This window comes from Mesoplodon mirus (assembly GCF_964341445.2).
Source record: "Mesoplodon mirus genome assembly, chromosome: 8".
Taxonomy (NCBI): Eukaryota; Metazoa; Chordata; class Mammalia; order Artiodactyla; family Ziphiidae; genus Mesoplodon; species Mesoplodon mirus.
Genome location: NC_138984.1, coordinates 84,071,401 through 84,099,003, shown reverse-complemented (window position 1 = coordinate 84,099,003; position 27,603 = coordinate 84,071,401). Strand labels below are relative to the sequence as shown.

General features: G+C 43.9%; 1 protein-coding gene across 1 annotated transcript in view; it reads left to right on the top strand.

Annotated features, from left to right (window-relative positions):
• The window catches only part of LRP2 (LDL receptor related protein 2), a gene marked incomplete at its 5' end in the record, with an annotated part of 199,062 nt that extends 185,529 nt beyond the window's left edge, over window positions 1-13,533 (top strand). The window contains 10 exons of the mRNA XM_082630147.1: window positions 71-247; window positions 3,149-3,268; window positions 4,831-4,921; window positions 5,636-5,703; window positions 5,891-6,008; window positions 6,512-6,641; window positions 7,681-7,788; window positions 9,599-9,706; window positions 12,820-12,891; window positions 13,069-13,533. Coding sequence (XP_082486273.1) covers window positions 71-247; window positions 3,149-3,268; window positions 4,831-4,921; window positions 5,636-5,703; window positions 5,891-6,008; window positions 6,512-6,641; window positions 7,681-7,788; window positions 9,599-9,706; window positions 12,820-12,891; window positions 13,069-13,230 — 1,154 coding nt within the window. The 3' untranslated portion in view covers window positions 13,231-13,533. The remainder of the gene's footprint in view (window positions 1-70; window positions 248-3,148; window positions 3,269-4,830; window positions 4,922-5,635; window positions 5,704-5,890; window positions 6,009-6,511; window positions 6,642-7,680; window positions 7,789-9,598; window positions 9,707-12,819; window positions 12,892-13,068) is intronic.
• Between the last annotated feature and the right edge of the window lie 14,070 nt (window positions 13,534-27,603).

Below are 27,603 nucleotides of genomic sequence, written 5' to 3'. Positions count from 1 at the left end.
AAAAGTGGGGCTCAGGTATCTTCTTTTCAGTAAACTTGTTTTGTTTTGCTTTTCCCCTGTGGGTGAACAGCAATGACCCCTTATAGTCTGGACATCTTCGAGAGCCAGTTATACTGGACATCTAAGGATAAGGGAGAAGTATGGATCCAAGATAAATTTGGGCGAGACGAGAAAGAGAAATTGCTGGTAGTGAACCCTTGGCTGACTCAAGTTCGAATCTTCCATCAATGGAGATATAATCAGTCAGGTAGTCACCAACCTTATTTCAAATTAATGGCTATATTTCTTTTGGAAAATGGTGGTGGATAATAATGGGCTGATCTCCCTGTGCCTGAAACGTGTGTGTGTGTCTGTGTGTCTGTGTCTGTGTGTATTTAAACCGTTTTGACCAAAGAAGATAAAATTGGAGGTCGAATGAAATGGTGCACACCACCAGCAGATATGGAGTAAGAATACTTCTGTCCTTTTTGCTGCTTGGAGTTGTGGGTTTGTACTCTTAGGCCACAGAATCCAGTAGGTGTCAGACCCCCTGCTAAATGTGAGTTGGGTTGCCAAGTCACATAAGAGGCTTCGTGGACATCAGAAGTCTTACCCACTCTAGCAACTGCAAGGCCAGGCTAGTCAAGTCATCCTGAGCTATGCGAGCCTTAGCTTAAAGCTTAAAGGATGCATTTCTGCATCCTCCCTTCTTTCTCATTTTCTGAGTTCTGGATCCTGCTTCCTCAGGTTACCTGTGTTCTGATTCATCATCATTGTGTGGAGTAATGTGAAAGGGAAAGGACATTATTTTTTTCCAGTGGGCACATTTTTATTCACTGATGTCTTTAATGATTTTTATTTCAGATATAGGTAATTATATATCAAAATATTCTATCAAATCTTTTTTTGGGAAATATCTTCCTTTTTTAAAATTAATTTTTATTGGAGTATGGTTGCTTTACAATGTTTTGTTAGCCTACACTGCACAACAAAATGAATCAGCAATCGTCATACAGATATCCCCTCCCTTTTGGACTTCCTTCCCATTTAGGTTACCACAGTGTATTAGGTAGAGTTCCCTGTGATATACAGTATGTTCCCATCAGTTGTCTATTTTATAGAGTATCAACAATGTATAGTGGGGAAAGGACATTTTTTAAATTTTTTTGCGGTACATGGGCCTCTCACTGTTGTGGCCTCTCCCGTTGCGGAGCACAGGCTCCGGATGCACAGGCTCAGCAGCCATGGCTCACGGGCCCAGCCGCTCCGTGGCATGTGGGATCTTCCCGGACCGGGGCACAAACCCGTGTCCCCTGCATCGGCAGGCGGACTGTCAACCACTGCGCCACCAGGGAAGCCCGGAAAGGACATTTTTGAAGTGAGGAAAGGAAATAGACTTTTATTAAGTTCTGTATGTCAGATTCTCTCTTCAGGATTAACCCAGACATCTGCTTCTTCAATTAATCTTCTCCCAAACTTATAAAGAGGTTTAATTCTCATCTCACAAGTAAGGAAACTGACAATAGGAAAGATTTAGTAACTGGTGCGCCCAAGTCCCACAACCAGCGGACAAGCTTTAAACCCAGAAATGGTTTTTAAACTCAATGCCATTCACCCCAAAGCTCAGCACCTTTCTGTTCTGGTGCAGCTATCAGCGTACCCAATTCCAGACTGCATTCTGTGGCTGTGTGGCCTTTGACAAGTCACCTCCCTTCTGATCCCTGCCTGTCAAACAGATGTGGAGCCTGAGGTCCCCCTGAGTTCTCTGATACTCTGAGAGCCTGAATCCGTCTTGACAAACTGAAGTGCAGAACGGAGGCTCCCAGGAGATTACACTGGCGGCAAATGCCTTTTCTAGGGATTAGCCCCCTTGTGTTGCTGGTAGTGATTACCCTTCTCCAGACCTTCTCCAAAACATTCCAGATCCCACTGATATAATAGCTCTTGTGTCCTAAATCCTCCTGCAGCTCTTATGTTTGCCAGTTTCAAGGGCAGGAGGGGAGAGCCCAGTATACCTGTGGAGCCCCCTCTGGCCCCTGTAGAGAGGACAGCCCAGGAGTCAGGCAGAGGAAAATCTGGAGACTTTCCCTGAAAAGCATCTCAGCCAGCTGATACTCTGAGCCTCCTTTGCAAAGTGTTGATTGATGAGTAGGCCAGAGACAGCCCAGCTGTGCCAGGTTAGCATTTACTCTGGACCAATAGCTCTCCAGTTTTAGGGCGTGCCAGAAACGCCTAGAGAGCTTGTTGAACACGCCTTGCTGGGTCCCACCTGAGGGGTTTCTGACTTAATTTGCCTGAGGTGGCCTAAGAATTTGCATTTCTGACAAGTTCCCAGGTGATGCTGATGTTGCTGGGTCAGGAACAACATTGTGAGAATCCCTGCTCTACTCAAAGTGTGGGCCATGGACCAGGAGCATTGGTACAATACGGGGGCTGGTTGGAAGTGCAGACTCTCAAGCCCCATCCCAGCCCTCTTGAATCCGATTCCCCAGGTTATTTGTACGACATTAAAATTTGAAAGCTGTGCTCTAGAGAGCTGAAGAAATGGTCATGGGACAGGTTTTGAGTGAGGCTTTTTACAGCCATGCCTCGTCCATGGTCACGTTTTTGCATGACAGAGAATCAGGATTATAGAATGTCAGTCTGAGAAGGAATTCAGAGACGACCTAATCCTTGGATAAATCATAATATATGCTAAGCTAGTGTTCAGAAGACTCTAGAATTACCTGAGGTGCTTTTAATGGTAATACTTGAGTTCCATCCCAGAGCGATTTTAATCTGGATTTCTGTGACAGGGCATCAATCATTGTGAATAGCTCCCAGGTGATTCTGATAATCATAGCTCTAAATTCCCTAATCTTGCAAATAATGAAACTGAAGCCCAGAAGAAAGTTCTCTGTGGAGAGCAGGGGTGGAAATCACATCCAGTGTATGCTTTGGCTGGACCACACTTTATGATCTAGCCAAATTTGGGTGAGGACAAATCTTGATATAATAATGGGATCTTACTGACCTTTTAGAAATATCTCAACTTGCTTAGTGCTGATTGTTTTTGAAGTCATGCAGGGCTCTGATGTCACCTGGCCACAACTCAGTGGATGGGCATGTCCTTGGTTGGGGTATTCATTCCCTCCTCAGAAACTAACCACTGTTCTCTTCTGCTTTCCAGTGCCCAACCGCTGTAAAAAGGTCTGCAGCCACCTTTGCCTTCTGAGACCTGAAGGATACACCTGTGCCTGTCCCCAAGGCTCCAAATTTATAGAAGGAAGCGTCACTGAGTGTGATGCAGGTAGGGACACTGCCTGGGCAGCCATGGGGGCCTGGGAGAGCTCCTTTGCCTTCGTTAGTAGGTTCCCTTACCCGTGCTTCACCTTTTTCAGGAGCATGAAGAATCCCTGTTTACTGGTCTCTTGAAGAGTAGAGTGGGGATGGCTAGAAAGAGGGATGGGAGATGTGGAAAATATGAACAGAGCTGAGTGGGGCTTAAGGGGCCAAACAGATCTTGTGTTCCAATGAGTGCTAGAATTATTTGCCAAGATCTGCAGAGATTTAGATCCAGTGCCCCTAAATCGACTGTTGTGTTGTCTATAAAGACATTTTGAAGAGTGAGTTTCCTATAAGGCCTCTTCCTCCTTTCTCCACCCCATACTGGATCCCAATCACCCCAGAATCTATTCAGTCTTAACGGGAGCTCCTCAAGGTGGAGAACTAGGCTCCTGAGGTGGGACGTGGGCGTTTATCCAGTACGGAGGGGAGGCCTAGAGGAGGTTCACTGGTTTTCCCACTTGCTCATTTCAAAGTTTGGACAACTGAAAAAGGGCCACGTTTTAAAATGTACCTTATGCTCTTGGGAGATGGAAGCTGGAAGTAAGTAAGTAAGTAAGCAGTGGTTTAATTCTCATCCCAAAGCTATAGATGATCAATTCTTGGCAAGACCTTTCTTCAGTGACTCTTTTAAATTAAAGAGTTAATAAGCCATAGGGAGTAACTAGTTAGTGTCCCTAACTAGTATCCAATGCTTGATAAGGGTGTTAGAAAATCATCCTGCAGTTCACTAGTGGCCCATTTTATGGCTCACATCCTTGGGCCCTTCCCCTGCTTTAGCTGATGGGGAAATGAAGAGGCGTAACCATGTTCTGCCACCAGGGGGCGCAAGCGGTTAAACAAGGCACCTCCTGTTGACTTCCCAACCAGGCTGAAAAGTTGGCAGGTTTAGAGCATGAACTCAGCAAGTAAAAACTGCCCCATCCCCTTCCCCTATCCCCGCTCTTATCCCAATGCTACTGGGGAAATATTGGCAAGATTACAATCTTTGGCAAGGGCAATTTTGAAGGTCTTAAAAAATGAGGAGATCTCCAACCAGCTGTCCATTAAGCGGCTATTTATCTGTTTACGTGTCCGTTTATTGATGAATGGATTGCTGATGCTTCGGAGCCTTTAGTGGAAGTTTCGGGGTGTGCCTACGTTGAACTCTTGATTTTAACTGGGTTCAAAGAGAAGAATTCTGAAAACTTCAAAAGAAAATGTCAATGTCCTAAGAGATTTCCTTTACCACAATGTCCTTTTTAACTATTAGTATATATTCTGGAGTCTAGTATCTCACCACTGTTTTGGGGGGGGGGATGCTATAACCTGCCTTTTTTTTCCTACCAAATGTATGTTACTCCCCAAGACCTTATTGATAAAGAAATTCATCTGACTTAAGGGGAAGGTGACATTTAAAAGGGAGATTAATTAGCTGCCCCACCACATGGGCTCCCCACTCCAGCCCTGGGCTGAAGTAGGTTTGCATGGTAGGGGGCTCTGCTGAGCGCCGCTGACTAACACCTGCGTGGCTTTCCCTTTCTGTAGCGATCGAAAGTCCTATCATCATGCCCCCTCCATGCAGGTGTATGAACGGAGGAAGCTGCTATTTTGACGAGAATGACCTCCCCAAATGCAAGTAAGTCTGAATGCTGTAGGTCTTGCATCTTCTGGGGGGAATTTGAGACCTCAAAGTTGCCAGAAAAACAAGTACAAGAACCTTGCCAGTTCGCTAATTTTCACAGCATAACCAGCTTGCCCTCCAATGGGGGAGTCCAAGAGAACGAAGTCAGTGCTTCTCAAACTATAATGTGCGTTAGAATCACCTGGGGCTCTGGAAAAAATGCCCATCTCATTTACAGGGATTCTGCATTTCTGACAAGCTCCCGGGAGGTGCCACAGAACTGTGGGCCACGCTTTGGGGAGCAATGAGCTAGAGAAGTGACAACCCCATTTTCCTACTCACCTCAGATTACTAATTATAATTGGATTGTGGGAGAGCAGCTGTCAGCAGAGCTGTTACAGTGCTAGGTGCGAGGGGCAGAGACTGGGCTAAAGATTTGGAGAGCAGAGAATTCAAAAGAAAGCTCTTAATATGGAGAAAGATGATATTTAACGAAAGCATGTCAAAGGAAAGAACACAATGAAGGTTTCTAGTTCCACTCTCCAAGGAGGCATTCCATAGATTAGAGAAGACACCAATAGGTTTATTTGTTGAGGCTGATTCTGTAGAATCAGAATTCTATTCTGTAGAATACCACAGGTATTCCCTCAAAGGTGAATTTCCACAGTCAGATTCCGATCAGAGCCCAAGAAATCAACAGCTTGTGAATGACTCTTCTTTTCCTTTCAGATGTCCTAGTGCCTACGTGGGAGAATATTGTGAAATAGGGCTTTCAAAAGGCATTCCTCCTGGAACAAGTAAGTTTTAAGAATACGAGGGACATGGGAATGCATCATGGTAACTAAACTGAGTGTTGTCTATATTCTGTTTAACTCAGTTTTTGAAGAATGAATGGTTCTAGCCCCCAGTCCCTATTGCTAAGACTACCGGCTCTTTTCCTTCTCCTCACGTTCATATGTTTGCTTCTTCTTCCCTCTTTGACAGCAGCGGCCGTGCTGTTGACAATCATCCTGATCATCATAATTGGAGCTTTAGCGACTTTAGGATTTTTCCACTATAGGAAAACTGGCTCCCTTTTGCCTTCTCTGCCCAAGCTGTCAAGGTCAGTTTCATTAGGTGGAATATTGATTTTAGAAGTCTGTGTGATCTGTAACCACGTAAATAACTTAGTTTTTCTTTTAAGTTAAAAAAGCATCCTAGGCTGTTCACCTATTCTGCAGAAACAAACAATACTGAACTTAAAGCAGTCACTTCAAATCACAATGTCTTAATTGATTGCTTCTCTGAAGCCTGAGTACAAATCACATTTTAGAGTCTAAAGGGTTGTATGTTGAGGTTACATTGGAGAACAGCGTCGGCTGTTTGAGGGACCAGGCTTTCTTTCTGCAAGTGCCCAGCTGGTCCTCTCCTCAATCTCAAGCATTCAGGAATGTGCTCGAACATTTCCAGGTCACTAAGGGAATTTATTCCCATACATGATGTGTCAATTCAAAGTGGGAATTGAGCCTTTCATTTAAGGAAGAGCTAGGAAAAGGTACAAAGAAAGAATCCTATTGCAAAAGATTGTTTCTTAAAAATAATAAGACACTGATTACTTCTTTTCAGCTTAAGCAGTCTTAGCAAATCCTCTGAAAATGGAAATGGGGTGACCTTCAGATCAGGGGATGATGTTAACATGGATATTGGAATATCTGGTTTGGGGCCCGAGTCTGCTCTTGACAGATCAATGGCGATGGTGAGTTTGGTTTCAAAGTGACTATTTGAAGGTTTTCATTTTTACTGTTTTATCAAAGAAACACTTTTTATAAAGAATAAAATTCACCTAGAAAAAAATGAAATACAGTATGCTCCCTCACTATACCAAGTTAGGAAACATTAGGTTTGTTGTAGAAATGTGTCTAAAAACATTAGTAATGAAATTAAAATTAACCCCTGATCTAAGCCACACGGTTGAACTGGAATCATGAACAGTTTTAAGTTTAATTAGAGTCTTAAACAATCTATGTTTTTTGGGAAACGGGAGAGGGACCATGATATTCTGTTTTTATTCGATGACTTTTTGTACGTTTAAAGGAAGAGGCGGGGAAATAACATGTTTCCTAGTCTCATATATTTTCCCACCAGTGTGTAGTGTTGTGATAAACAGTGAAACGTTTTAGAGTCAGTGGTTGGTTCACATCACAACTCTGCCACCTGCTAAGTATGTAATAGTAGGGATGGAGCTTGATCACTCTGTCGCCATCTGTAAATAATCCCTCCTGTGAGGACCAAATACTTTATGAATGGACTGGGATCCACTATGAAGTCTACCATCAGTGTTGGGAAATCATTCCCAGTATTCTGCCTCCCCCCCAATCTTTCCTTTTTGTTCCTGCCTAAAGGTACAATATTATCCCTCCTGTCTTCTTTCCCCCCTCCCTCTTCTCTTTGCTCCCCTTCCAGACCCCCACCCTTTTCTCTATGTCCAAAGCCAATCACCAAGTGAGTTATTTGCCTTAAGGAGCCATAGAGAACTCAGATAAGGGAAGAGGGTTTCTGTTCTCCTGACCCGAGGAGTTAATGCATTTACGTTACTTTACATAACGGTTTGCCTCATGGAGGCCTTGTGTCTCCGTTGGCTTTTGTTGGAGGTGGGGGGCAAGTTCTTTTTGGGTCAGTTTGACGTAGCACCTAGCGTACCTCCAGGTGTGAAGAGCACATCCTCCTCTGTGTATGAATCAGATCAGCACGGTATGATCTTTTTTTGTGTGTTCTTTTTTCTTTCCCTCCATCAGAGTGAACATTTTGCCATGGACCTGGGGAAGCCGCCCATAATATTTGAAAACCCGACATACACCTCCAGGGACACTGCCGTCAAAGTGGCTCAGCCAACAACAACCCCGGTGAGAAATCACAGTCCTTGCTGTCAGGTTTGGCTGTTGCTGGATCTTGTTCTTTGGAATAATGTGATTTTAGGGTCCTCCCAACCTTCCCTCCATGGAAGAAAGCACACTGGTCGCTTCCTCAGCTTCACTCCCTGCAGTAACAGGACCGACCCAAGGACCGAAGGCCTGAAAACAATCAGAATCCTGGGTTTTGGCAGCCATTCTGGGGGTGCGGACCAAGAGCCTTTTCATCCCGAGTGGTCAGAGCAAGAGGTCTGAGTGCATATTCAGAGGCTCGGCAAACACTGTGCCCGACACACACATACGGGCTCTCTGTAAATATCTGTGAACTGAATGAGTGGATGGTCGTCAGGTCATTATGCAGAGGTTTGGGGTACTGGGCACACTCTCTGGGTTCTGACTGGTATCACAAGGGTGTGATTTGAGGTGACCTCCCTGCTTGCCCTTGCCATACTTTTCTGGAAAGTACAAAGGTCTTCGAAGTTGATAGGCAGATACATAAATTTCCTTTGATGAGGCCCTATTACTCACTCATCTTTAAGAGGAACAGGGAGATGAGATAGACGTATGGATGAAGGGACAGAACTCTTCAGTAGGTCTGGATCAATAGCCCCAGTGTCACTGCCAGTGCCTGCCAACTGTTAGTTAGCCTGTCTTTCCTTTGTCAAAGCAGCCAGGGGGGCTTCCCCGGTGGCGCAGTGGTTGAGAGTCCGCCTGCCGATGCAGGGGACGCGGGTTCATGCCCCGGTCCGGGAAGATCCCACATGCCGCGGAGCGGCTGCGCCCGTGAGCCATGGCCGCTGAGCCTGCGCGTCCGGAGCCTGTGCTCCGCAACGGGGGAGGCCACAGCAGTGAGAGGCCCGTGTACCGCAAAAAAAAAAAAAAAAAGCAGCTAGAGCCTCGGCAAAATACAGTTTCACTGTTAACACCTAAATTTCTTTTGAACTCACAAGGTATAGTACATTTTAATGTAAGACAGAATTGTTTATTTTATGAATAGCTTTCTTAAGATCAGCAATATTTGAATCTTGAAAGCATTTTGCCTGATCCTTTAATATCCAGATAGCAAAACTTTAAGCACATGATAAAGTAGATTTTTGGCATTTTCCCTTGAAATAAAATGAAGCCATGTTTACCAATACATTTCCAAGTTTGAGAAGAAATAAAGTGGTGAATGTAAAAATATAGGAAAAGGCGTGAATTTCTACCCTGTAATTTATTAATTATATATCTTTGGTAATTTGTGCTTTAAGAGGGAACCTCGGAATCACATGAATGTTACAGAAAATATCTAGAGGGGTATTAATGTCATTATGCCTCTTGTTTTAAAAATTCAACCTCTTTCAAGCAGTCCTCTGAAATCAATAATTTTATTCTAAATATCCAAATGTAAAACTCTCAGTTCACCAATGCGTCTGGAAATAATTCATACTGTTCTATTAGGATTTGGCTGCCAATATACAACCAGAGTATCCTTTATCCAAAACTATGGTCAACAGTGGGAGTAAGGGGCCCTGGAGAGCACCGTAGAAGTTGCTATTACTACATGAGAGTGTGACCATTGATGGGTGTATTTGCCTCCCAAGATTAAGGCATCAGATAGACAGCTTAGTAGTTGGTGCTCCTGATGTTGGGGAGATGAGAGTGGTGTTTATTCCTGGACCACAGGGTTGGTCTCATATAATAAAAATGGTGCCTGATCTTGTTTGTGGGAGAGCAAGGTGATAAACAGAACCAAAGAGCTGATAAGAAACTTTATAGCAAAAATTCTTTCAAAACTGAATAATGGCCTTCAATATGCACACAGGTAACTGAATCTGGAAATGTGTACAACGAAAACTATGGAAGTCCCATAAACCCTGCTGAATTAGCTCCAGACACAAAGCCAACCTCCCCAAGTGCTGATGAAACTCAGGTAACAGTGACTGACTACTGAAATGATATGGGATTTGGGAAGGACTTTGGAAGTGCTGGGTTTATTAATCCTAGGCAAACTAGAGAGACCCTGATAGGCTCATAGAGCTCAAGATGTGTAGGCAGTTAGTAAAGATAGTTTTATCATAAACTGAAAAACTTTCCACTGAGTAAAACTACATGCTAACACGGAGTTGGTAATGATGTTCCTTGTGACATGGGAGGTAAAGCAGAAAAGAAGAGCAGCCGACTTCTGGACCCAGCCTCTTCAAATCAGAGGCGTTTAATTTGAGATAACAACTTAGTATGAATAAAGTGATGCATGTAGAGGACCTTTTCCTTTCCCGTGCAATACAATTTTTCTACAGTGTATGTCTTTGTTCCCTTAATAAGGTATGTTGTTTTTAGCTCTACTCTTGTTACCAATGTTCACCACTAGATGGCACTAATTTATACTCTCTTCGTCTATCCATCTGTCCATCTTCCATCTAACCATCCAGAGAACATTACTGACCTCGATGTGCCAGGCACAGTGTTTAATACAGAAGATTAAAAGAAAAAAAGACCACTAGATGGAGCTTCTCTATCTTGTCTGCAGGCCCTTTGAAATTTGTAAACTATGTTGTCTACAGAGAGAAATTCAGTAAATAAATTTGATACAAAACTTAATAGATAATATATCATTAGTTTTAACAGACACATAGGAAGCTATCTCAGATATAGTTGTTTGATTCTGGGCAGCTATTTTACCTCTGAGCACTAGAGTCTTAATGTTTCTCATTGGGGGCACTATTGGCTTATTGGAAAGGGCAGTTCTTTTTGGTACAAAACTATCCTATACATTGCAGAACATTTTAATATTCCTGGCCCCTGTCCACTAAGTGCCAGTAGTGTTTTCCCCAATGCATTGTGATCCCAGAAATCACTCCCTCCCCCGCCCCTGGGCCCCAAACATGCTCTCCCAGTTGAGAACAGTAGGATCTGGAATGTCTCAGTTTGAAGGTTCTATGACTTCTGTGAAGTGATATAAAGAAACAAAAGCCCAAGGGTAGTTAGAAATCTTACCACTTTTTACAATCCCTATTCTCAAATTGCATAATCTATAAACAAAATTGGTATCTGCAAAGTCATGTTGGATTTTCAGCACCTCACAAATTGGTTCCTGTTCTGCTTGTTTGCGTCAAAATAAAAGTTGAACTAAATTGATGCTAATGAGGAGAGCTTATAACAAAGGTCACTTTGTCCACCTTTTCATATTCCATTTACTAATTCCTTCTCACACACACACACACACACATGAATGTTGTCTTAGAAAGGAATTTCCAGTTTCATATTTTGCATATTTCATACTTTCAAGGGACTGAATTTTTTTCTTTAAGCTACACTGAAAAGTTTATTTCGAACACTAATCTTCCACAGACACCAGAATACTTGAATGTCACATATTTGGTTCCCCAAGTCTGACTCAACTCCACAGCAGTGCCAGATCTGTTTTATATTCTCAACATTTTTTCTCAGTCCATTTCAAGTCTAGTGATCTTCCCTAGGCAGAGTTCTCTCCCAGCTGAGCAGGAAGGGGAGTGTGATGGAGATGCTTCAACCTCTGACCTGCACATCAGTCATCAAAAACGCTGAGAGTCTTTCAAGTGAGAGCGAATGTTTACCAATTATAGTCCTTTTCTTTCTCATCTCCATCTTTGCAGTACATTGGCTCTTCTTCCTTTTTTGTAATCAGTGGAGGCTGAGACCCTCTAAGGTCTATCCTCCATGGTACATCCAGGGACTTTTCTATGACCTTTGCCTTCTGGGAACTGAGAGAACAGCCAGGGGGGGCTTAAAGCAGTAGAAGCCTTTGGTTAGGATGGCCCTAGGTTGACCTTAATATGCCAGAGAGGCTCACAGGTTTCTCTTTCATCAATAAATCTGCTCAAAGGACTCAAAGAACATGAAGTCCTGTGACTTAGTCCTGTCATTTTCAAAAGCCATGTCGACATGCATTGGATTTCCCAAGGAGATGACAATGAAAATCACCTGCACTTCTCTTGTTAATAGTTACTCAGCTCCATGTAGCCATTCCATACTGAAACAATGAGTTTTGGCCTTCCCTATTGAAGTGTAGTTTTTCAGAGGCCGGGCTCTGACTTGAGTGTCTCCATCTTGCCCTCGTGCCAAGTAGGTGCTCACTTAAATGTGGGTGAATGGCTTCTTCTACTTCCCCTGTATTCACGTGCTCCCCACTCCTTCACATGTTGGCCCCCTACTTTCACAGAGCAAGAGACAATCCATAAAACACGTGGGCTACCTTAGCTCTGTGGGAGGAGGCTGTTTCCTCATCCCCTGTTGTCTTGTCTCCTTATATCCGGCAGCAGGGCCATGGCCAGCACTGCTGCCATGGGCAGCTTTTCAGCCAGACAGGGGCCACTCATCATAGACTGGGGTGATTTCTCTTTGGGTTCTTCAGTTTTGAGACCTCCGTATCCTGGAGGCCCTGCCTACTCCTCTATCTACAATTTAGTTACATGAGTTTGCTGTGACTGCCTTTCCTCCTCTGCAAAAGAGCATCTACCTCACAGAGTCCTTGGGAAGATTACATCAGAAACTTGTAAAGCTCTTGGAATAGTCCCCGACACATAGTAAGCACTCAATAAAGGTTAGTTGTTTTTGTTGCCATTATTATTATTGATTACAGGAGGAAATGATGGAGCGAGACACAGCATGTTTGGGTTGATCAAGGATCAAGACATCGTCTTAGGAAATGAGAGTGACAATCTGGCTTGTTCCTTAAAGTTTCAGGCAGCCCCTGAAGAAATCTCTTGCCTGGCTCTGTCAAAGCTTCTAGATACTCTGGGCACAGATTCTGTAAACTGTACACTTCAGATCAAGGAATTTTTTTTTTGAAATTATTAGATAAAAAGAGCCCAAAGAGTTTCAGTTACTGTTCAGGGCCCAGCCGAGGAAGAACTGAACAATTTACCACATGGGCCAGGTCACGTGGCCCCAGGTCCCAAATTGCTTTCTCCCTCTGTAAGAGGAAAACTTAAAACCTAAGCAGAAGGAAGAAACCCACCAAAAAATTCCATTACTGAAGGTTTTCTGTTTCCTCTTTTCACTTAGGCAACAAAGTGGAATATCTTCAAACGAAAACCGAAACAAAATGCCAACTTTGAAAATCCATTCTATTCTGAGGTAATTTTTAACAATTTTTCTCAGCCCAGGCATTCTTTCTTAGTATTAACTTGCTAAATCAGGCATACACTCAGATGATTCTGAGCAAATTGGCCAAGATTTGTCTTCTTCACACAAAACCATTTCCCATCACGTCGGGGTAATAAATGGTTGATTCCTGTTTCTTTGTGGTCTTAGATGGAGAGTGAACCAAAGGTTGGTGCTGCTGTGACCCCACCTCCATCACCTTCTCCCCCTGATAAGATTTCTTGGAAGAAAGGCCCAAGTCCAACCTACAGTGCAACAGAAGACACATTTAAAGACACTGCAAATCTCGTTAGAGAAGACTCTGAGGCATAGCTGTGCCAGCTATTTAGGGAATAATTAGAAACACTTTTGCACATATATTTTTTACAAACAGATGAAAAAAATTAACATTCAGTACTTTATTAAAAAGATATTTTCCCCCTGTACTCCTGTAGTTGGAAATATTTGTGGAAACAATACCTTGTGTGTCTTTTTTATTCATCTCATATTTTTACAAATAATTATCACAATGTACTATATGTATATCTTTGCACTGAAGCTATCTGAAGGTAATGCTATAAATATATTGTATATTTGTAAATTTTGGAAAGATTATCACATCATTAAATTTGCTAATGAAAGTATCTGCTGAATTGGTTGGTGATCATTACATTAAATGATCCATTGGGACTTCCCTGGTGGCACAGTGGTTGAGAATCCGCCTGCCAATGCAGGGGACACGGGTTCGAGCCCTGGTCCGGGAAGACCCCACATGCCGCAGAGCAACTAAGCCCGTGCGCCACAACTACTGAACCCACGCGCCTACAGCCCGTGCTCCGCAACGGGAGAGGCCACCGCAATGAGAAACCCGTGCACTGCAATGAAGAGTAGCCCCTGCTCGCTGCAACTAGAGAAAGCCCGCGCACAGCAACGAAGACCCGACGCGGCCAAAAATAAAATAAATTAATAAATTCATTAAAAAAAAGAAAATGATCCATTGAAGAAAGGAATTGACTTGGGGCCTTTAGCCATGTCAGAAGAGGAGGCACCACTCATAGTCCCTATAGATTTATCAAGGAAGGGAATCCAGGCCACTCCTGGGTCTGTTTTCACACATCAGCACTTAATGTTCAGTATTATATGTAACCTGATGAATAGCGTAATGATAGAGATGCAGATAACGCAGTAGGTAGAAAAGCAATTCAGTCCCACCCTTCTGCATGTTTGCGTTGTCTAACCAGAATACTGTCTCCTGTGTGTTATCTTGCTCGCTGCCAAGTCAACACTTTTATTTTAATGTCTGAGAAAGTCCCATGTCATTAAGTGTAAGTGTCCTGCAAAGAGTTTGTATCTAATCGCATGAAATTTCATTTGATGGACCATAGGGTGATTGACACCCTTGCCTGGCATCTCAGGTGGTCACCTACCCTAGAAACTGGAGCTCAGGAGCTGAATTAACTGAAAGTAAATCTGTGTCTTCATAAAGGAAGGTGCAAAACAAATACCCGTTAAGCAAAGCCTCAGCTGGGTTTGTGTTTCTGTGTGTGAAAATTTCCTTATAATGACTATTTATTTCCTCAGTTGAACATGAATAGAAAGGGAAACTGTTCTTACTGAGCCTTTTTTAGGTCCTTGGCAAAATCGTTCATTTTGAGGAGCGTAGCCCTCCTCTTGAATAGCGGCTGTAGTCTCCACAGCGGGAACCGTGGCAGGAATACACAGTTTCCACACTAAGTAGGTAGGGTTCCTGGCTCTCTGTGCTAATATTAATATGGCACATCTTTAAAACAATGAATGAATGAGTGTGTGAATGGATGGATGGATGGGTGAAACATGTACTACTGATGATTTTATTCCCGAGTTCTCAGAATATTTTTTGTTCATATTTTGAGTGCTTATTGTAAATTACTTTGACATGGACTTTGATTAGAAAGCAAATGAAAATGATGCTGCTGAAAAATTTCTAATAAATGTGTATTTTATCAGACTTGTTCTGTGTGCTTCATAAGCCTGGGTCATGAATCAGTTGTATTTTGCTATGCAGAGAGCTTGGGGCTTTGAGTGCTAGGCAGCTGGGGAACCAGGAATGCCCAGGGTTCAGGGATGGGGGGGAAGAGGAGGAGGAATCCACAACTCACACAGCCCTGACAGGCCTGGTGGGGTGAGCTCAGGAGAGTAAACTGTAGGTTTCTGGGACTTCCCTGGTGGTCCAGTGGTTGAGACTTCACCTTCCAATGCAGGGGGTGTGGGTTCGATCCCTGGTCGGGGAGCTAAGATTCCCACGTGCCTCATGGCGAAAAAATAAAAAAACATAAAACAGAAGCAATACTGTAACAAATTCAAGAAAGACTTTAAAAATGGTCCACATCAAAAACATCTTTAAAAAAGAAAACAAACTAGGTTTCCACCTGAACTCTGGTCGGGCGGCCCCCTTAATTTCCTTTCAGAGTCACCCATTTCCCCCTGCCTTTTTCCTTCCTCACACCCTAGGCCCCCAGCCAGTTTCCCATTTCGGATCTAACTGTGATGGGAAAGCAGCGAGCACGGTCACAGCTGGAGAGGGTTTTGTTCAGCCTGGGATTCGGGCTCCAGTGGGGTGCGTGAGACGTATCAGTCCACGAAGTGTGAAGTCAGAGTAAAAGGGAGCTCAAAACTGGTTGTGATTTCCAGCTTTGATATTTGTCTCAAGCCTTAAGCGCAATAAGGAATTATTCTGGGGAATTTAAAAAACGAGAATTAGTTCCCTGCTTAGCTTCATTTGTGGGTCTCCCCAGAAAGGAATCAGAAAGCCTGCTGCTGCGTTTCTGTTCTCTCCCGTGTGAGCTGGCACTTGCGGGTCAGAGCGTCAGTGGGAGGGTTGCCCCTGGTACCTGGTCGGTTCTCCCAGCCCAGGTCCTGCCCCTGCTTTACTCTCTCCATTTGGAGCAGCTGGTGGGAAGTTGTGCAAGGTTGGTGGGGGTAACCTGGAGACAGGGTGCTGTTTAGAGGATGGAAAAGCTGATGTGATTCAGCATCTCATCACATGAAGCAGGAACAATTTTACTAGCAGAAGTGTATAACTGCACAATGTAAGATCACAACCATGAGCAGGTGTGTCCATAGGAAGCTGTCAAATCACACTGGTCACCTGTCCAGGGCTTCCCATTGATTTTTTTTTTTTTTTTTTTACTATTTATTCCTTTCTTCCTTCATTGATTCACTCACTCACTCACTCACTCACTTGCCTGTGTTCTTGCCAGCACTCAGTTGCAAACATATGGACATAAGAGACCACGAGTTTAAGGAAAATATGTGAGAGGAGAACTTTTAGTGGAGAATTCCATCCATTAACTTTTGTTTTTTTTCTCCTGAATTGGGAAAAGATCACTATTATTTGATTTTTGAGGTGGAGTATCTCAGGCTGGCTCAAAGGTGGGAGCTAGTTAGGCCCTGGGGTTAAGGAGTGGTCTGAGGAAGCTGGTTAGAGATGCACATTCTGGAAAGAGCCCTGGCCTCACAGCCTGTAGCCCTGGGTTGTCCTTTGAACTCTCAGCCTCTCTTCAGTCTTCCCCTCTGCATTCATCAAGGTCACAAGCCACAAGTCATACTGAGAATAACATATGATTATGTGTTTCTTTTTTTTTAAATTTAATTTTTATTTTATATTGGAGTATAGTTGATTTACAGTGAAAAGGTTGGACGTATATGAAAGGTCTGAAAAGCCTGGGAAAGGAAGACCAGCTCTGGAGAGCATTGCCTCGTGCTGCTGGTGGCCCTAACCATGGCCATCGCAAGGTGGGGATCAAAAAAATAAATAAATCACCTGGGTGTGTCAACTCCTGAATTTTACCAGCCTTGCTGAGGACTTTTAGTCACACCAATTCTGTGCCTCTTCCTGGAAGTGAATTCAGAGCATTTCGTGTGAAAATTAACCAAGCTTCTGCATTCACTTTGTGTCCATGATATTTTGGAATAAGTGATAGGAGACAAAATAAACAGGTCTCTAGAATCTATTCGACGTCATTGAGCTCACTTAGCTAAGAATATCACCAGTCATAGAATGCTGTCCCCACATTACGCAGACCAGAGAGGAAGGGCTCATATTTCTGTTCCTCTGATAACTAGTGTCCCCTAATGACAGTCATTTGCCAACAGCACAGTTTCCCAACCAATTACTTTCATCGCTGATGCTGGGTCACACGCCTGTTGCTCATCTCTGAGGCTCAGCTGCATCTTCTATGAAATAGAGAGGTGGGCTGTGAACGTCCAGTGTGAAAATGTATGTAAAGCGTGTGCGCAGCCCACTGCCCGGCACAAAGTAAGCCCTGAATCTGCAGTAGCCATGATTATGATCATTTCTTAAGTGGAAGAGAAGGGAAGAGATTTTTTTAAAAAGGGAGATGTATTTTTTAAAAGCTCCTTGGTGATTTTAACATGCCGCCAGGGTTAGAACTAATCTAAATAGAAGTGGCTAATCTTCTTTAATTTTCTTTTCTTTTAAATGAAGGATGCTATGGGGGTGGTCAAGATTTTCTCCTGGCCTTTGGAAGAACGCACAGATCTCGTCTGTAATGAGGCTGGAATGAAGATGATAAAACGGAGGGTCTCATTTTATTGTCACTTAAGGGTAATGAGAAGGCAATAAGGACCCCTGGACGTGAAAGATGGGAAACCTGAGGCTGAGAAAGGGAAAATGCATATTGAGGTCACAGCATGGGGAACAGACCCACATTTCCTGTTCCAACAATCCAGGGGTGGGACCCTGCACAAAATTCCCAGTGTCCCGCACCCAGCCCTTCGCTGAATTAAAGAACAGGTTGATGGAGGAATTTGTTCTTCTATCCCTTTCCATGGTTCCAGACTCCAAGGGACTTTAATTATGTTCTATTAGTTTCCCTGAACCTCATTGTGGCTGTAATTCCTCAGGAGGCCTTTTGGGGGCCTGGGGAGAGGAGGAGACCGGAGCATCCTGAACCTTCCTGACAGGACTTTTACCGCAAGACAGGTAGGACGCAGTCTATTTCCAAGAGTGCAGTTGTATATTTATTGCTTCTAGGTTTTCGTTTGTTGAGTTTTTATCTTTATTTTTTTGCAAATTCAGAATTTAGAGGATAAGCAACCTCGAGCTGTTCTTGGCAACAGTGCTTTGCCACCATTTTCCAAATCTTCAAGGGACCAGATTCATTCAGTGGAGGGCAATGGACACTTTATTTGCTGCACAGAAAATGGTTCCCCACATTATGGAGGTAGTGCCTAGACTTTGGGTGTGGGGAGTCCATTTTTCTGTCGTTGGCCCTTGCCCAGGGCCTTGTGCAAATGGCTGACACAGACCTCAGTCACATAGGCAAGGAGCCCTTCTCCTGGAGAGAGCGCAGCTCTAAGTGGCCGTGTGACCTTGGGTAAGTCGTTTCACCTCCCTGATGGTTAGTAGCTTTATCTGGAAAGTGAAGTGGTTGGACAAGGTTATCGCTAAGTTCTCCTTTAGTATTCAAGTTCGATGATTTCTCTCTGCTTCAGTCTTCATTTGGAATTTGGTTCAATTCAAAATCACTGCAGCTGTTTCTGTAAGTTCTAAGCCTGTGATAGCAACTTCAAAGAAGACAGATTCGATTATAACTTCTTAGTTTTTATCCTCAAATGCTGTCTCTCTCTAGGTGAGTTATCAAAGAGATGCATTTTAGAAAATCTTTTTTTTTGTTGTTGAAGTATCTGAAAGCCTGCCTGTCAGTTTCAGGGCTGAAAGTTGCCATGAGGGGTTTATTTTTGCAGGAAACTCCTACAAACTTCGTTTATAGAGTCAAGGCTGCAGGGGCCTTTCATGGGACCCCGGGTCCATAAGGAGTTTCGTAAGGCACATGAAGGGACCCTAGTCAGAGAGTAATGCTGGTTGGAGGACCAGGAAGTCACCTATGAAGAGCCAGTGGCATCCTGCAGACTTCTGATGAGATGCGAGGCCCATAAATGGGCTCTGGATTAAAGAACAGATGAACCTAGAACTAAAATAAACTAATCATGATTTTCAATTCTTTGAATGTTAAACTTGAATTTATTTTTCAATTGTGGTAAGATACACGTAATGTAAAATTTTAAATTTGGATTTTTAATCGTCAGTCTGACATCTGGAGCCGTTCTTGTCTTTGTTTTTCCAAGATGGCCTTAGAAATATTCCTGTAATGGCTTTGAAAACCACTGAAGCATGGTATTCCTTCTAATATTCTGACTGTATCAGAGCCTGTGAAAATACAGCAGGAAACACAGCTCAGCTCAGCCCAGGCCAGCAGGAAATGCCCTAGTCACCTATGTTGGCCACGTGAGTTACTTCTCCGAATGGGTTGAGCTGGGGTGTTCAGAGTGCAAAGCCGCCAGTTAATAACTTAAGCAAATGGCCACCACGCCCTGGTTTAGGAGTCAGCCGTGGCATCTGGGAAGGTGAAATAGGGTTGGAGCCAGGGTTCTTTCCCTAGCTAGCTGGCTGACCTTGCAAAAGCTGTTGAGTTTCTCCAAACTTCTGTTTCTTACCTAAAAAAAAAATGAAGATAATAAATTCCATAGGGTTCTCATGAGGATAGTATTTATTAATTCATTCTACAAATATTGAATGAGCATCTACTAGGTACCAAGGAATAGTATCAAGTAGTAACAGTTAACATTTCCTGAGCACTTTAAGTGAAGTATCTCATTTAATTCTGGAAGATTTATACTGGAAGTACTATTTGTACCATTTTACAGATCAGAAAACGGAGGGAGGGGCTTCCCTGGTGGCGCAGTGGTTGAGAATCCACCTGCCAGTGCAGGGAACACGGGTTCGATCCCTGGTCCGGAAAGATCCCACATGCCGTGGAGCAACTAAGCCCGTGCGCCACAACAACTGAGCCTGTGCTCTAGAGCCCGTGAGCCACAACTACTGAGCCCACATGCTGCAACTACTGAAGCCCACACGCCTAGAGCCCGTGCTCTGTGGCAAGAGAAGCCACTGCAGTGAGAAGCCCGCGCACTGCAATGAAGAGTAGCCCCCACTTGCGGCAATTAGAGAAAGCCCGCGCACAGCAACAAAGACCCAACACAGCCAAAATAAATAAATAAAATAAATTAATTAATTAAAAAAGAAAAAAAAGAAAAAAGAAAACGGAGGGAGACCACAGATGAGAACATGCTGTTTTTTTTTAAAAAAAATCATGAAATTATATTTCGATAATTATAGTTATAAAATAATTCTATAATTTTGTGTAAATTACAAAACACAATACAACATGCTTTGGCACAAGATCATGACCTAGGAAAAAATTTCCTTTACTTTCTCCATTTTATTTCTGTGGCTCCTTAGTGACCTATACTGTCCAGCAACAACAGCTATAAGAGTAGGTATTCACTGAACCTTTCCTATGTGCCAGGACCCTTTCTAAGCACTTTCCAAGTATTAACTCATTTAATCCTCCCAACAGCTCTATGATGTAGATTATTATTATTATCCCCATTTTACAGATGAAGAGACTGAGGTAAGAGAGGTTAAATAACTTGCACAAGGTCTTATAGGTATTAAGTATTGGATCTGGGACCCCACCTCAGTCTAGTCCCTGGGTCCACACTCCACACCATTGTGCCACACTGAGTCCTCATATAGGCAGGCAAGGAAATATCCTGCCCTACCCAGCCCCGACTTAACTCCCTCTCCATCCCCTTCCCACTCTGCCCTGACTGTCCAACAGCTTCCTAGTCTTAAAAACCTTTCCAAACTCCTGGGCTTCCCTGGTGGCACAGTGGTTGGGAGTTCCCCTGCCGATGCAGGGGACGCGGGTTTGTGCCCCGGTCCGGGAGCATCCGCGGCAAAAAAAAACCTTTCCAAACTCCTATCAAAACTTCCTGTCCAAAGGAAGCCTTCAGTGACTTTTATTCTACTGAGGGCAGGTCAATGCTTTCTGGACCCTGTGGGTTAGTGTCTTGACTTCAGTTAATGCTAATGCAATTTAATAAGAACCCTTGGAGGAGAGGGCTCTGGTCACATGAGGGAACTCTTTGGGCTGGACTGGCTCCTGGGTGCTCCTTCCCCAGTTAGGTGCTGGCTTCTCTCCCTATGAAGGGCCACGCCAGCCCCACCCACCTGTGCCATCCAGCATTAACCTTTTCTTCACGCAGTCATTAGCCTTTAAGTATATAATGAACCAACACCTTGATTTATTCTGCAGAGAAATAAATCTGCCAGGACAGGCTGAATATTCCTGGTGTGTCTCCTGCTGTGTCCGACCGTGAGGCCCTTGTTTCTGAGAAACAAAAGAGGCAGAAAAATGTGAAAGGCAGGAGAAATGATTGTTCTGAGCTCCGTCTCAAAACGGATGGTGGAGTCAAACAGCTAGGACAGCTAAACCTACCCTAAATGTTATTTGTAATTTCCCGGGCAGGGAGGGAGGCTGTGTGTGTGTGTGTGTTGTGTCTTTCTTTAATCAAGTGAGATTCACACCCTTTTTCTGCCCTCACAGGACCTTCTAAGCTCACCTCCATTCTAGTCCTGGTATACATTTTAATAATCCCTTTTCTTGTCTCTCTCTCCAACCCTGTGTCAATGTCCCAGGGACAATGACCATCTTTCACTCCTCTCTCCATAGCTCCTAACATTGAACCTGGCACTTAATAAGTGCTGAATAAATGTTAGTTAAGGAAATTAGTGAAAAAAAGTTAAAGGCTAAGGCAAGAAAGAAATCCATCAAATCCTGAGCCTCCAGTGAAAGATGCATGATCTCACGAGCACGTTCATATCCTGTCTACCTCACGGGATGGTTCAGAGCTCATGTGTGTGGTGACTTCGGTCACGATCAGGTGCCATTTAAATTTGTACTTTGACTTTATTCTTCTAAGTTCCTGGGACTCATAAAGGCTTCTTATTGAATAGAATGGTCAAATGTGTGGGCATATACCCTGAGAAAACCATAATTCAAAAAGACACATGCACCCCAATGTTCACTGCAGCACTATTTACAATAGCCAGGTCATGGAAGCAACCTAAATGCCCATCGACAGATGAATGGATAGAGAAGAAGTGGTACATAGATACAATGGAATATTACTCAGCCATAGAAAGGAACGAAAATGGGTCATTTGTAGAGACGTGGATGGACCTAGAGACTGTCATACAGAGTGAAGTAAGTCAGAAAGAGAAAAACAAATATTGTATATTAAAGCATATATGTGGAATCTAGAAAAAATAGTACAAGTGAACCTATTGGCAGGGGAGGAATAGAGACGCAGACGTAGAGAATGGACTTGTGGACACAGTGGGGGAAAGGGGGGTTGGGGTGAATTGGGAGATTGGGATTAACATATATACACTACCATGTGTAAAACAGATAGCTAGTGGGAACCTGCTGTATAGCACAGGGAGCTCAGCTCAGTGCTCTGTGATGACCTGGAAGGGTGGGATGGGGGGGAGGTCCAAGAGAGAGGGGATGTATGTATACATATAGCTGGTTCACTTTGTTGTACAGCAGAAACTAACACAACATTGTAAAGCAACTATACCCCAATTTTAAAAAAAGACATCTGAAGAGTTAACCTCATGCTCTTCCAGAAAGATGACTGAGAGGAGATGAGCTATTACTAAAAGCTCACCTGGAGGTAGGCAGGGAAGCTCCTCCCCTCCCGTGTCACTCAACCCCTAAAACTTACCAGTGCTCGTGTATAAGACAGGGCTGTGGACAGCCACTCACAGAACCAGGCTGGCTGTCTGGCCTTTTGAGACCAAGCTGGCTAGGAGCCTAGGCCTGCGACAGCTGGTGTCCGCCGAGCAGTTGGCACATGCTCTTCTGCACATAGGCCCTTGTTCAGGGGATACACCAAGCTGAGGGAGGTACTGTTATGAGCATCCCCATTTTATGGAGGAGGAAACTGAGTCACAGAATTAAAACAGCCTGCTCAGGATCGTGCAGCCAGGAAGTGGCAGAGCCAGGTTTTGAACCCAGGAGCTTTGACCCAGAGCCACGTTTCTAACCAGGGTCAGAACTGCTTCCTGGTTCGTCTCTATGACCTGAGACACGATGTAATGGAAAGAGTCCTGTTCCAGGGAGGAGGAGATCCAAGTCTCAGTCCAGGTTGGCCAAAATTTAGCGACGTGATCTCAACAAGTTGCCTGCTTTCTGTGTTTCTTAAAAGGGGATAGAAGATCACAGCTTTACAACCTAAATATCCATTGACAGATGAATGGACAAAGAAGATATGATACATAGATACAATGAAATATTACTCAGCCATAAAAAAGAATGAAATAATGCCATTGCAGCAACATGGATGGACCTAGCGATTACCATACTAAGTGAAGTAAATCAGACAGAGAAAGACAAATATCATATGATATCGCTTCTATGTAGAATCTAAACTGTGACACAAATGAACTTATTTACAAAACAGAAAGAAACCCACAGACATAGAAAACAAACTTATGGTTACCAAAGGGGAAGGTGGGGGAGGGATAAGTTGGGAGTATGATATTAACGGATACAAACTACTGTATATAACATAGATAAACAACAAGGATTTACTGTATAGCACAGGGAACTGTGTTTAATACCTTGTAATAACCTATAATGGAAAGGAGTATGAAAAAGAGTATATATGGATATATGTATAATGGAATCACTTTGCTGTATATGTGAAACATTGTAAATCAACTATACTTCAATTAAAAAAATGGAAAAAAATAATTTTTTTAAAAAGATCACTGCTTTAAAGTCTTTCATAAAGGAAGACCCTCTTTAATCAATTACATGGGACCCATGCTTTGAAAGTAACATTAATCAAAAGAAGTGTATTTGTTAAGCAACAATTACCTTGTTTTCCATTTTGAATTCCTGAAGTCAAATTAGAGTTTGACTCAGTTTCAGTGAGGTCCTGCTTGTGCATTTCACCTAGTTTCCACCTTCTGTGTTCCTGTGTCCCATCATGGATTATTTTTCTTTCTTAGTCTTAGCCACCATTTTCTATGTAATAAGTCTATCTGTTTACTCAGTTTTGTCTGTCTCTCCCTCCAGAGTGTAAGCTTCTGTGTGGGCCAGCAACTCACTGCCTTATTCTCCTCTGTATCTTCAGGGTCTAGCACCTAACAGTTGCTTGATGAGTTGTTGAACTAATGAATAAACTGACTTATAGGTATTGACAAGCCTGTTAGCTGAGGCTATTGAAGGGTAAGCTCACCATTTCAATCTGGCTTTTAACAATATTGAAAATAACTTGAAGAGCTCCATTTTTGCTCTTTAAAAGTCTGTAGACTCTGGGTTGGGAAGGGCTGGATGGCATGACCTCTAAGCTCCCATCTGCTTCTGAAATTTCACAACCCAGTGGTTTTCCTTTGTGAAGGCGGCTGGAGAGATTCACTGAAGGCGGGACACTAGGAGGTGGTTTTCCCCCACTGATGTAATTCATGGGAAGTAGGGAATGCTCTGGTACCACCCACTAATACCCATCTGTCTCCAAGCAGGGTGACCCCAAGGCCAGATGACAGAATAACTGTATTCATTCTGGAGAGATGTCCGCAGTAGCAGAACTTCTTTAAAGGTCCCAGTTGATAGCAAACCTATAACCTTTCTGCTCAGTTAATGTATAAGTTGAAGGAATTAGAAAAAATTATCCTCTTTCCTATACATATGAATGATTCTTGGATCTATCCTTTTATGAAACTAAATATTAATATGGGACCTCATGAATGTTGTGGAAAGCCATGTGTACAGCTATAACGATGAGTGGGACAAAGGCAATCTGGGGAGAGGGAGAAGCTCAACTCTGAAGCAGTTGCCATAGAAGCCTCAGCCAATGACATAGGATGCTCTGGAGCTGGGAATGGTCCTTCTGAGTCATCCCTAATTGAGGCTGGGGCCAAGACTTTGGTCTCTCCATCAGCCCGGCATTGGCTACCAACCACACTGTTTTAGTCTATTCAGGCTGCTATAACAGAATGCCATAGACTGAGTGACTTATAAACAACAGAAATTTATTTATTTCAGTTCTGGAGGATGGGGAAGTTCAAGATCAAGGCACTTGCAGTTTCAGTGTCTGGTGAGAACCCACTTCTTGCTTCATAGACAGATGGCCATCTTCTCACTGTGTCCTCACATAGCAGAAGGGATAAAGGAGTTCTCTGAGGTCTCTTTTATAAGGGCACTAATCTCATTCATGAAGGCTCCACCCTCATGACCTAATCACCTCTCAAAGGCCCCACCTCCAAATACCATCACATTAGGGGTTAGGGTTCCACCTATGAATTCTGGAGGGACACAAACATTCAGTGTCTATCACACCCCCGTAAGCTTGTGTGAGGCAGCACACTGGCTGAGGGCAAGTCCAGCAGAGGACATAGTCCTGAGCCCTGAGCAGCTGGGGGATGGGTGCAGATGCCCCAAATAGGGATCCAGAAGGAGCACCAGAGAGTCTTTAACTTTCCTCTGTTGCTGTCACCATATCCTTGCATACTTGATTCTCCAGAATGGAATAAAGTAGAACAAATTTCCCAGCCAGGACTGTGTTGCATTCAGCAAAGGATGAATCAGCCTGAAAACAAAGATGGCCTGGCCCTCCATTTGCCAGACCTCCTGGCAGAGCAGCCAACCCAAGGATAAGCACCGGAGGAAGGTTCCTAACCCTCCTCCCTCTGTCCTCACCTTCTCACTTACCCTTTCCCTCTTCTTAGTTTTATTCTCCAGCTAAGCTGTCAGAGGCAGCCTTTGAGGCGTGTGTCTTTGGTCCTTGGAGAAGGAGGCTGAGGGGGCAGCGTGGGAAGGGGCTTGCACCTCCAGGTTGGGTGGCAGGGATGGGGATGGGAGTCTTCCTTCTGAGTCAGAATCCTTTTGCTGACAGAACCACACATATGATAGCTCTTTTAAATGGAGGAGATGCCCAGTTGTCTTCCTAGAACTTAAAACTGAGCTAGGTGGCACCAAAAGTTCTATCTTGCAGAAGAGGGACATTTTGATCCTGTAGATGTAAAGGGCGTTTCTCTAAGGTCACATGTTAGCAGATGAGGTGTGTCCTGGGTTTGCTGGTTTGTTTTTGTCTTTGAAGAACAATGAATCACCCTAAAGAACTAAACAGATATTCAGTTCTAGGAAGTTCAGGAGTGTGAGACTGTGCTGTCCTGGACTTAGCGAGCCTACTTTCAGACCTCAGGGGAAGCTTGGTCCCTCTAGGTGTCTACTTGCTTCTTTAGCTCTTTGACTAGTGAGTGTGCATGTTTCATACTGGATTGCAAAGGAAATTTATATTTTCTAATTTCTTTTCTTTTTGCATAAAGTATACCAATCCTTCAGATTCCAGGTAACAGCTTTTGGATGAACCTACTATTCCAAATGTTTTATTTCAAGATGGAACGATCTATAACATGACTCACCCATTTGACAATTATGGGTTCTTGTGGCTTCAAGGAGGCTTGAGAAAACCACTAATTAGATCCACAGAGGCAGTGGTCATAAAGACAGCCCGCACCCTCCCCGTTCACATATGGGCCAGGGCTCCCACACTTCCTGTCCCCTCTACCCTCCTCTCAGCTTGGGGGAAAGGTGAGACCTCTTAAGAGTCCGTGAGTTCAGAAGACAAGGAAGGGAAGAGGCTGACAAAAGCACAAACAGCCCGGGGCCGTTGAGCCTGGGTTTTGGACCCCATCTGTGGAGGGGGCAGGAGCTGGGGAGCACTGGCTCCCAGGTGGCCCACTGCTGAAGACAAGGACTCAGGCATCACAGGGAGCCTGGCTTGGAGTCCTAGTTTCATTACTTAACCAGCATATTCTTGCAGTGCATGATTTAATCTCCAGGCACCCGAGGCTTGGTGTTTTGTTTGTTTGTTTTTGACTGAGTAAATTGGGGGTATGACCTTTGCATGCTCCTAGGTTGTTAGGAAAACTAAATGAGATAATGCACGGGAATGTAAGCTCCGTGAGGACAGGGACATTTGTTTCATTGGTGCTATAGTCCAAATGCTCACATCATTCTTCTTGGTGCTGAAATATTTGACAAACCACATAGCACAGGCCCTGGATTACAGCTAATGCTTGTAGCAACACAGCTGCTGTTCTTCTGCTGGGGATGCTTCCCTACACCCTGATGCTTGCAGATCTGAACGTCTGCCAGGAGCTCTTGTGCATACTCACGGGAGCGCCAACGCGCAGTCAGCCCTCGTACTTGATCACGAGTTGATTGGCTGGTTTCCTTCAGTGAGTCAGCAGATGGCAGACCTATGCAGAGGGACCCTGGGATTGGGGCAGCAGGTCCAGTGTTGTTGCCTGGAGCCTGCTGAGGGTGGACCAGCCTGGGGTGGGTATGGGGGACTGCCAAGCTGAAGGATGTCAAATGGCGGGAGTCCTGGAATGCTTGAGGAGAGGCTGTTAGGTGCTGGAGAAGGGGGGAAATGGCAGGGAGCCAAAGACGCAACGGCCTTGGTTTGTTTTAGGAAAGTTGCCAGGAAAGCAGAAAGATCTTTTCCTTTTCCTTTTTCTATATTCTTCTCTCTCTTAGAATGGAGCCTAGTACTGTTGGTTCTACAGCTGAGCCACATTTTGGGTTCACGGGCTCTTGCGAGCTGGAGAGGGACCTGGACCCCCATTGTTTCTATGAGAAATTCATTCTCAATTCCAAAGAGATGATGAAGGGCCTTGGTCTCAGAGTGAAACCCGTTCTGTGCTCTGTCCTGGAATCCAGACAAATCAGGGCTTGTTTTTGGTGGGAGTCATTGGAGAGTTCTGTTTGCATACTAGAGACC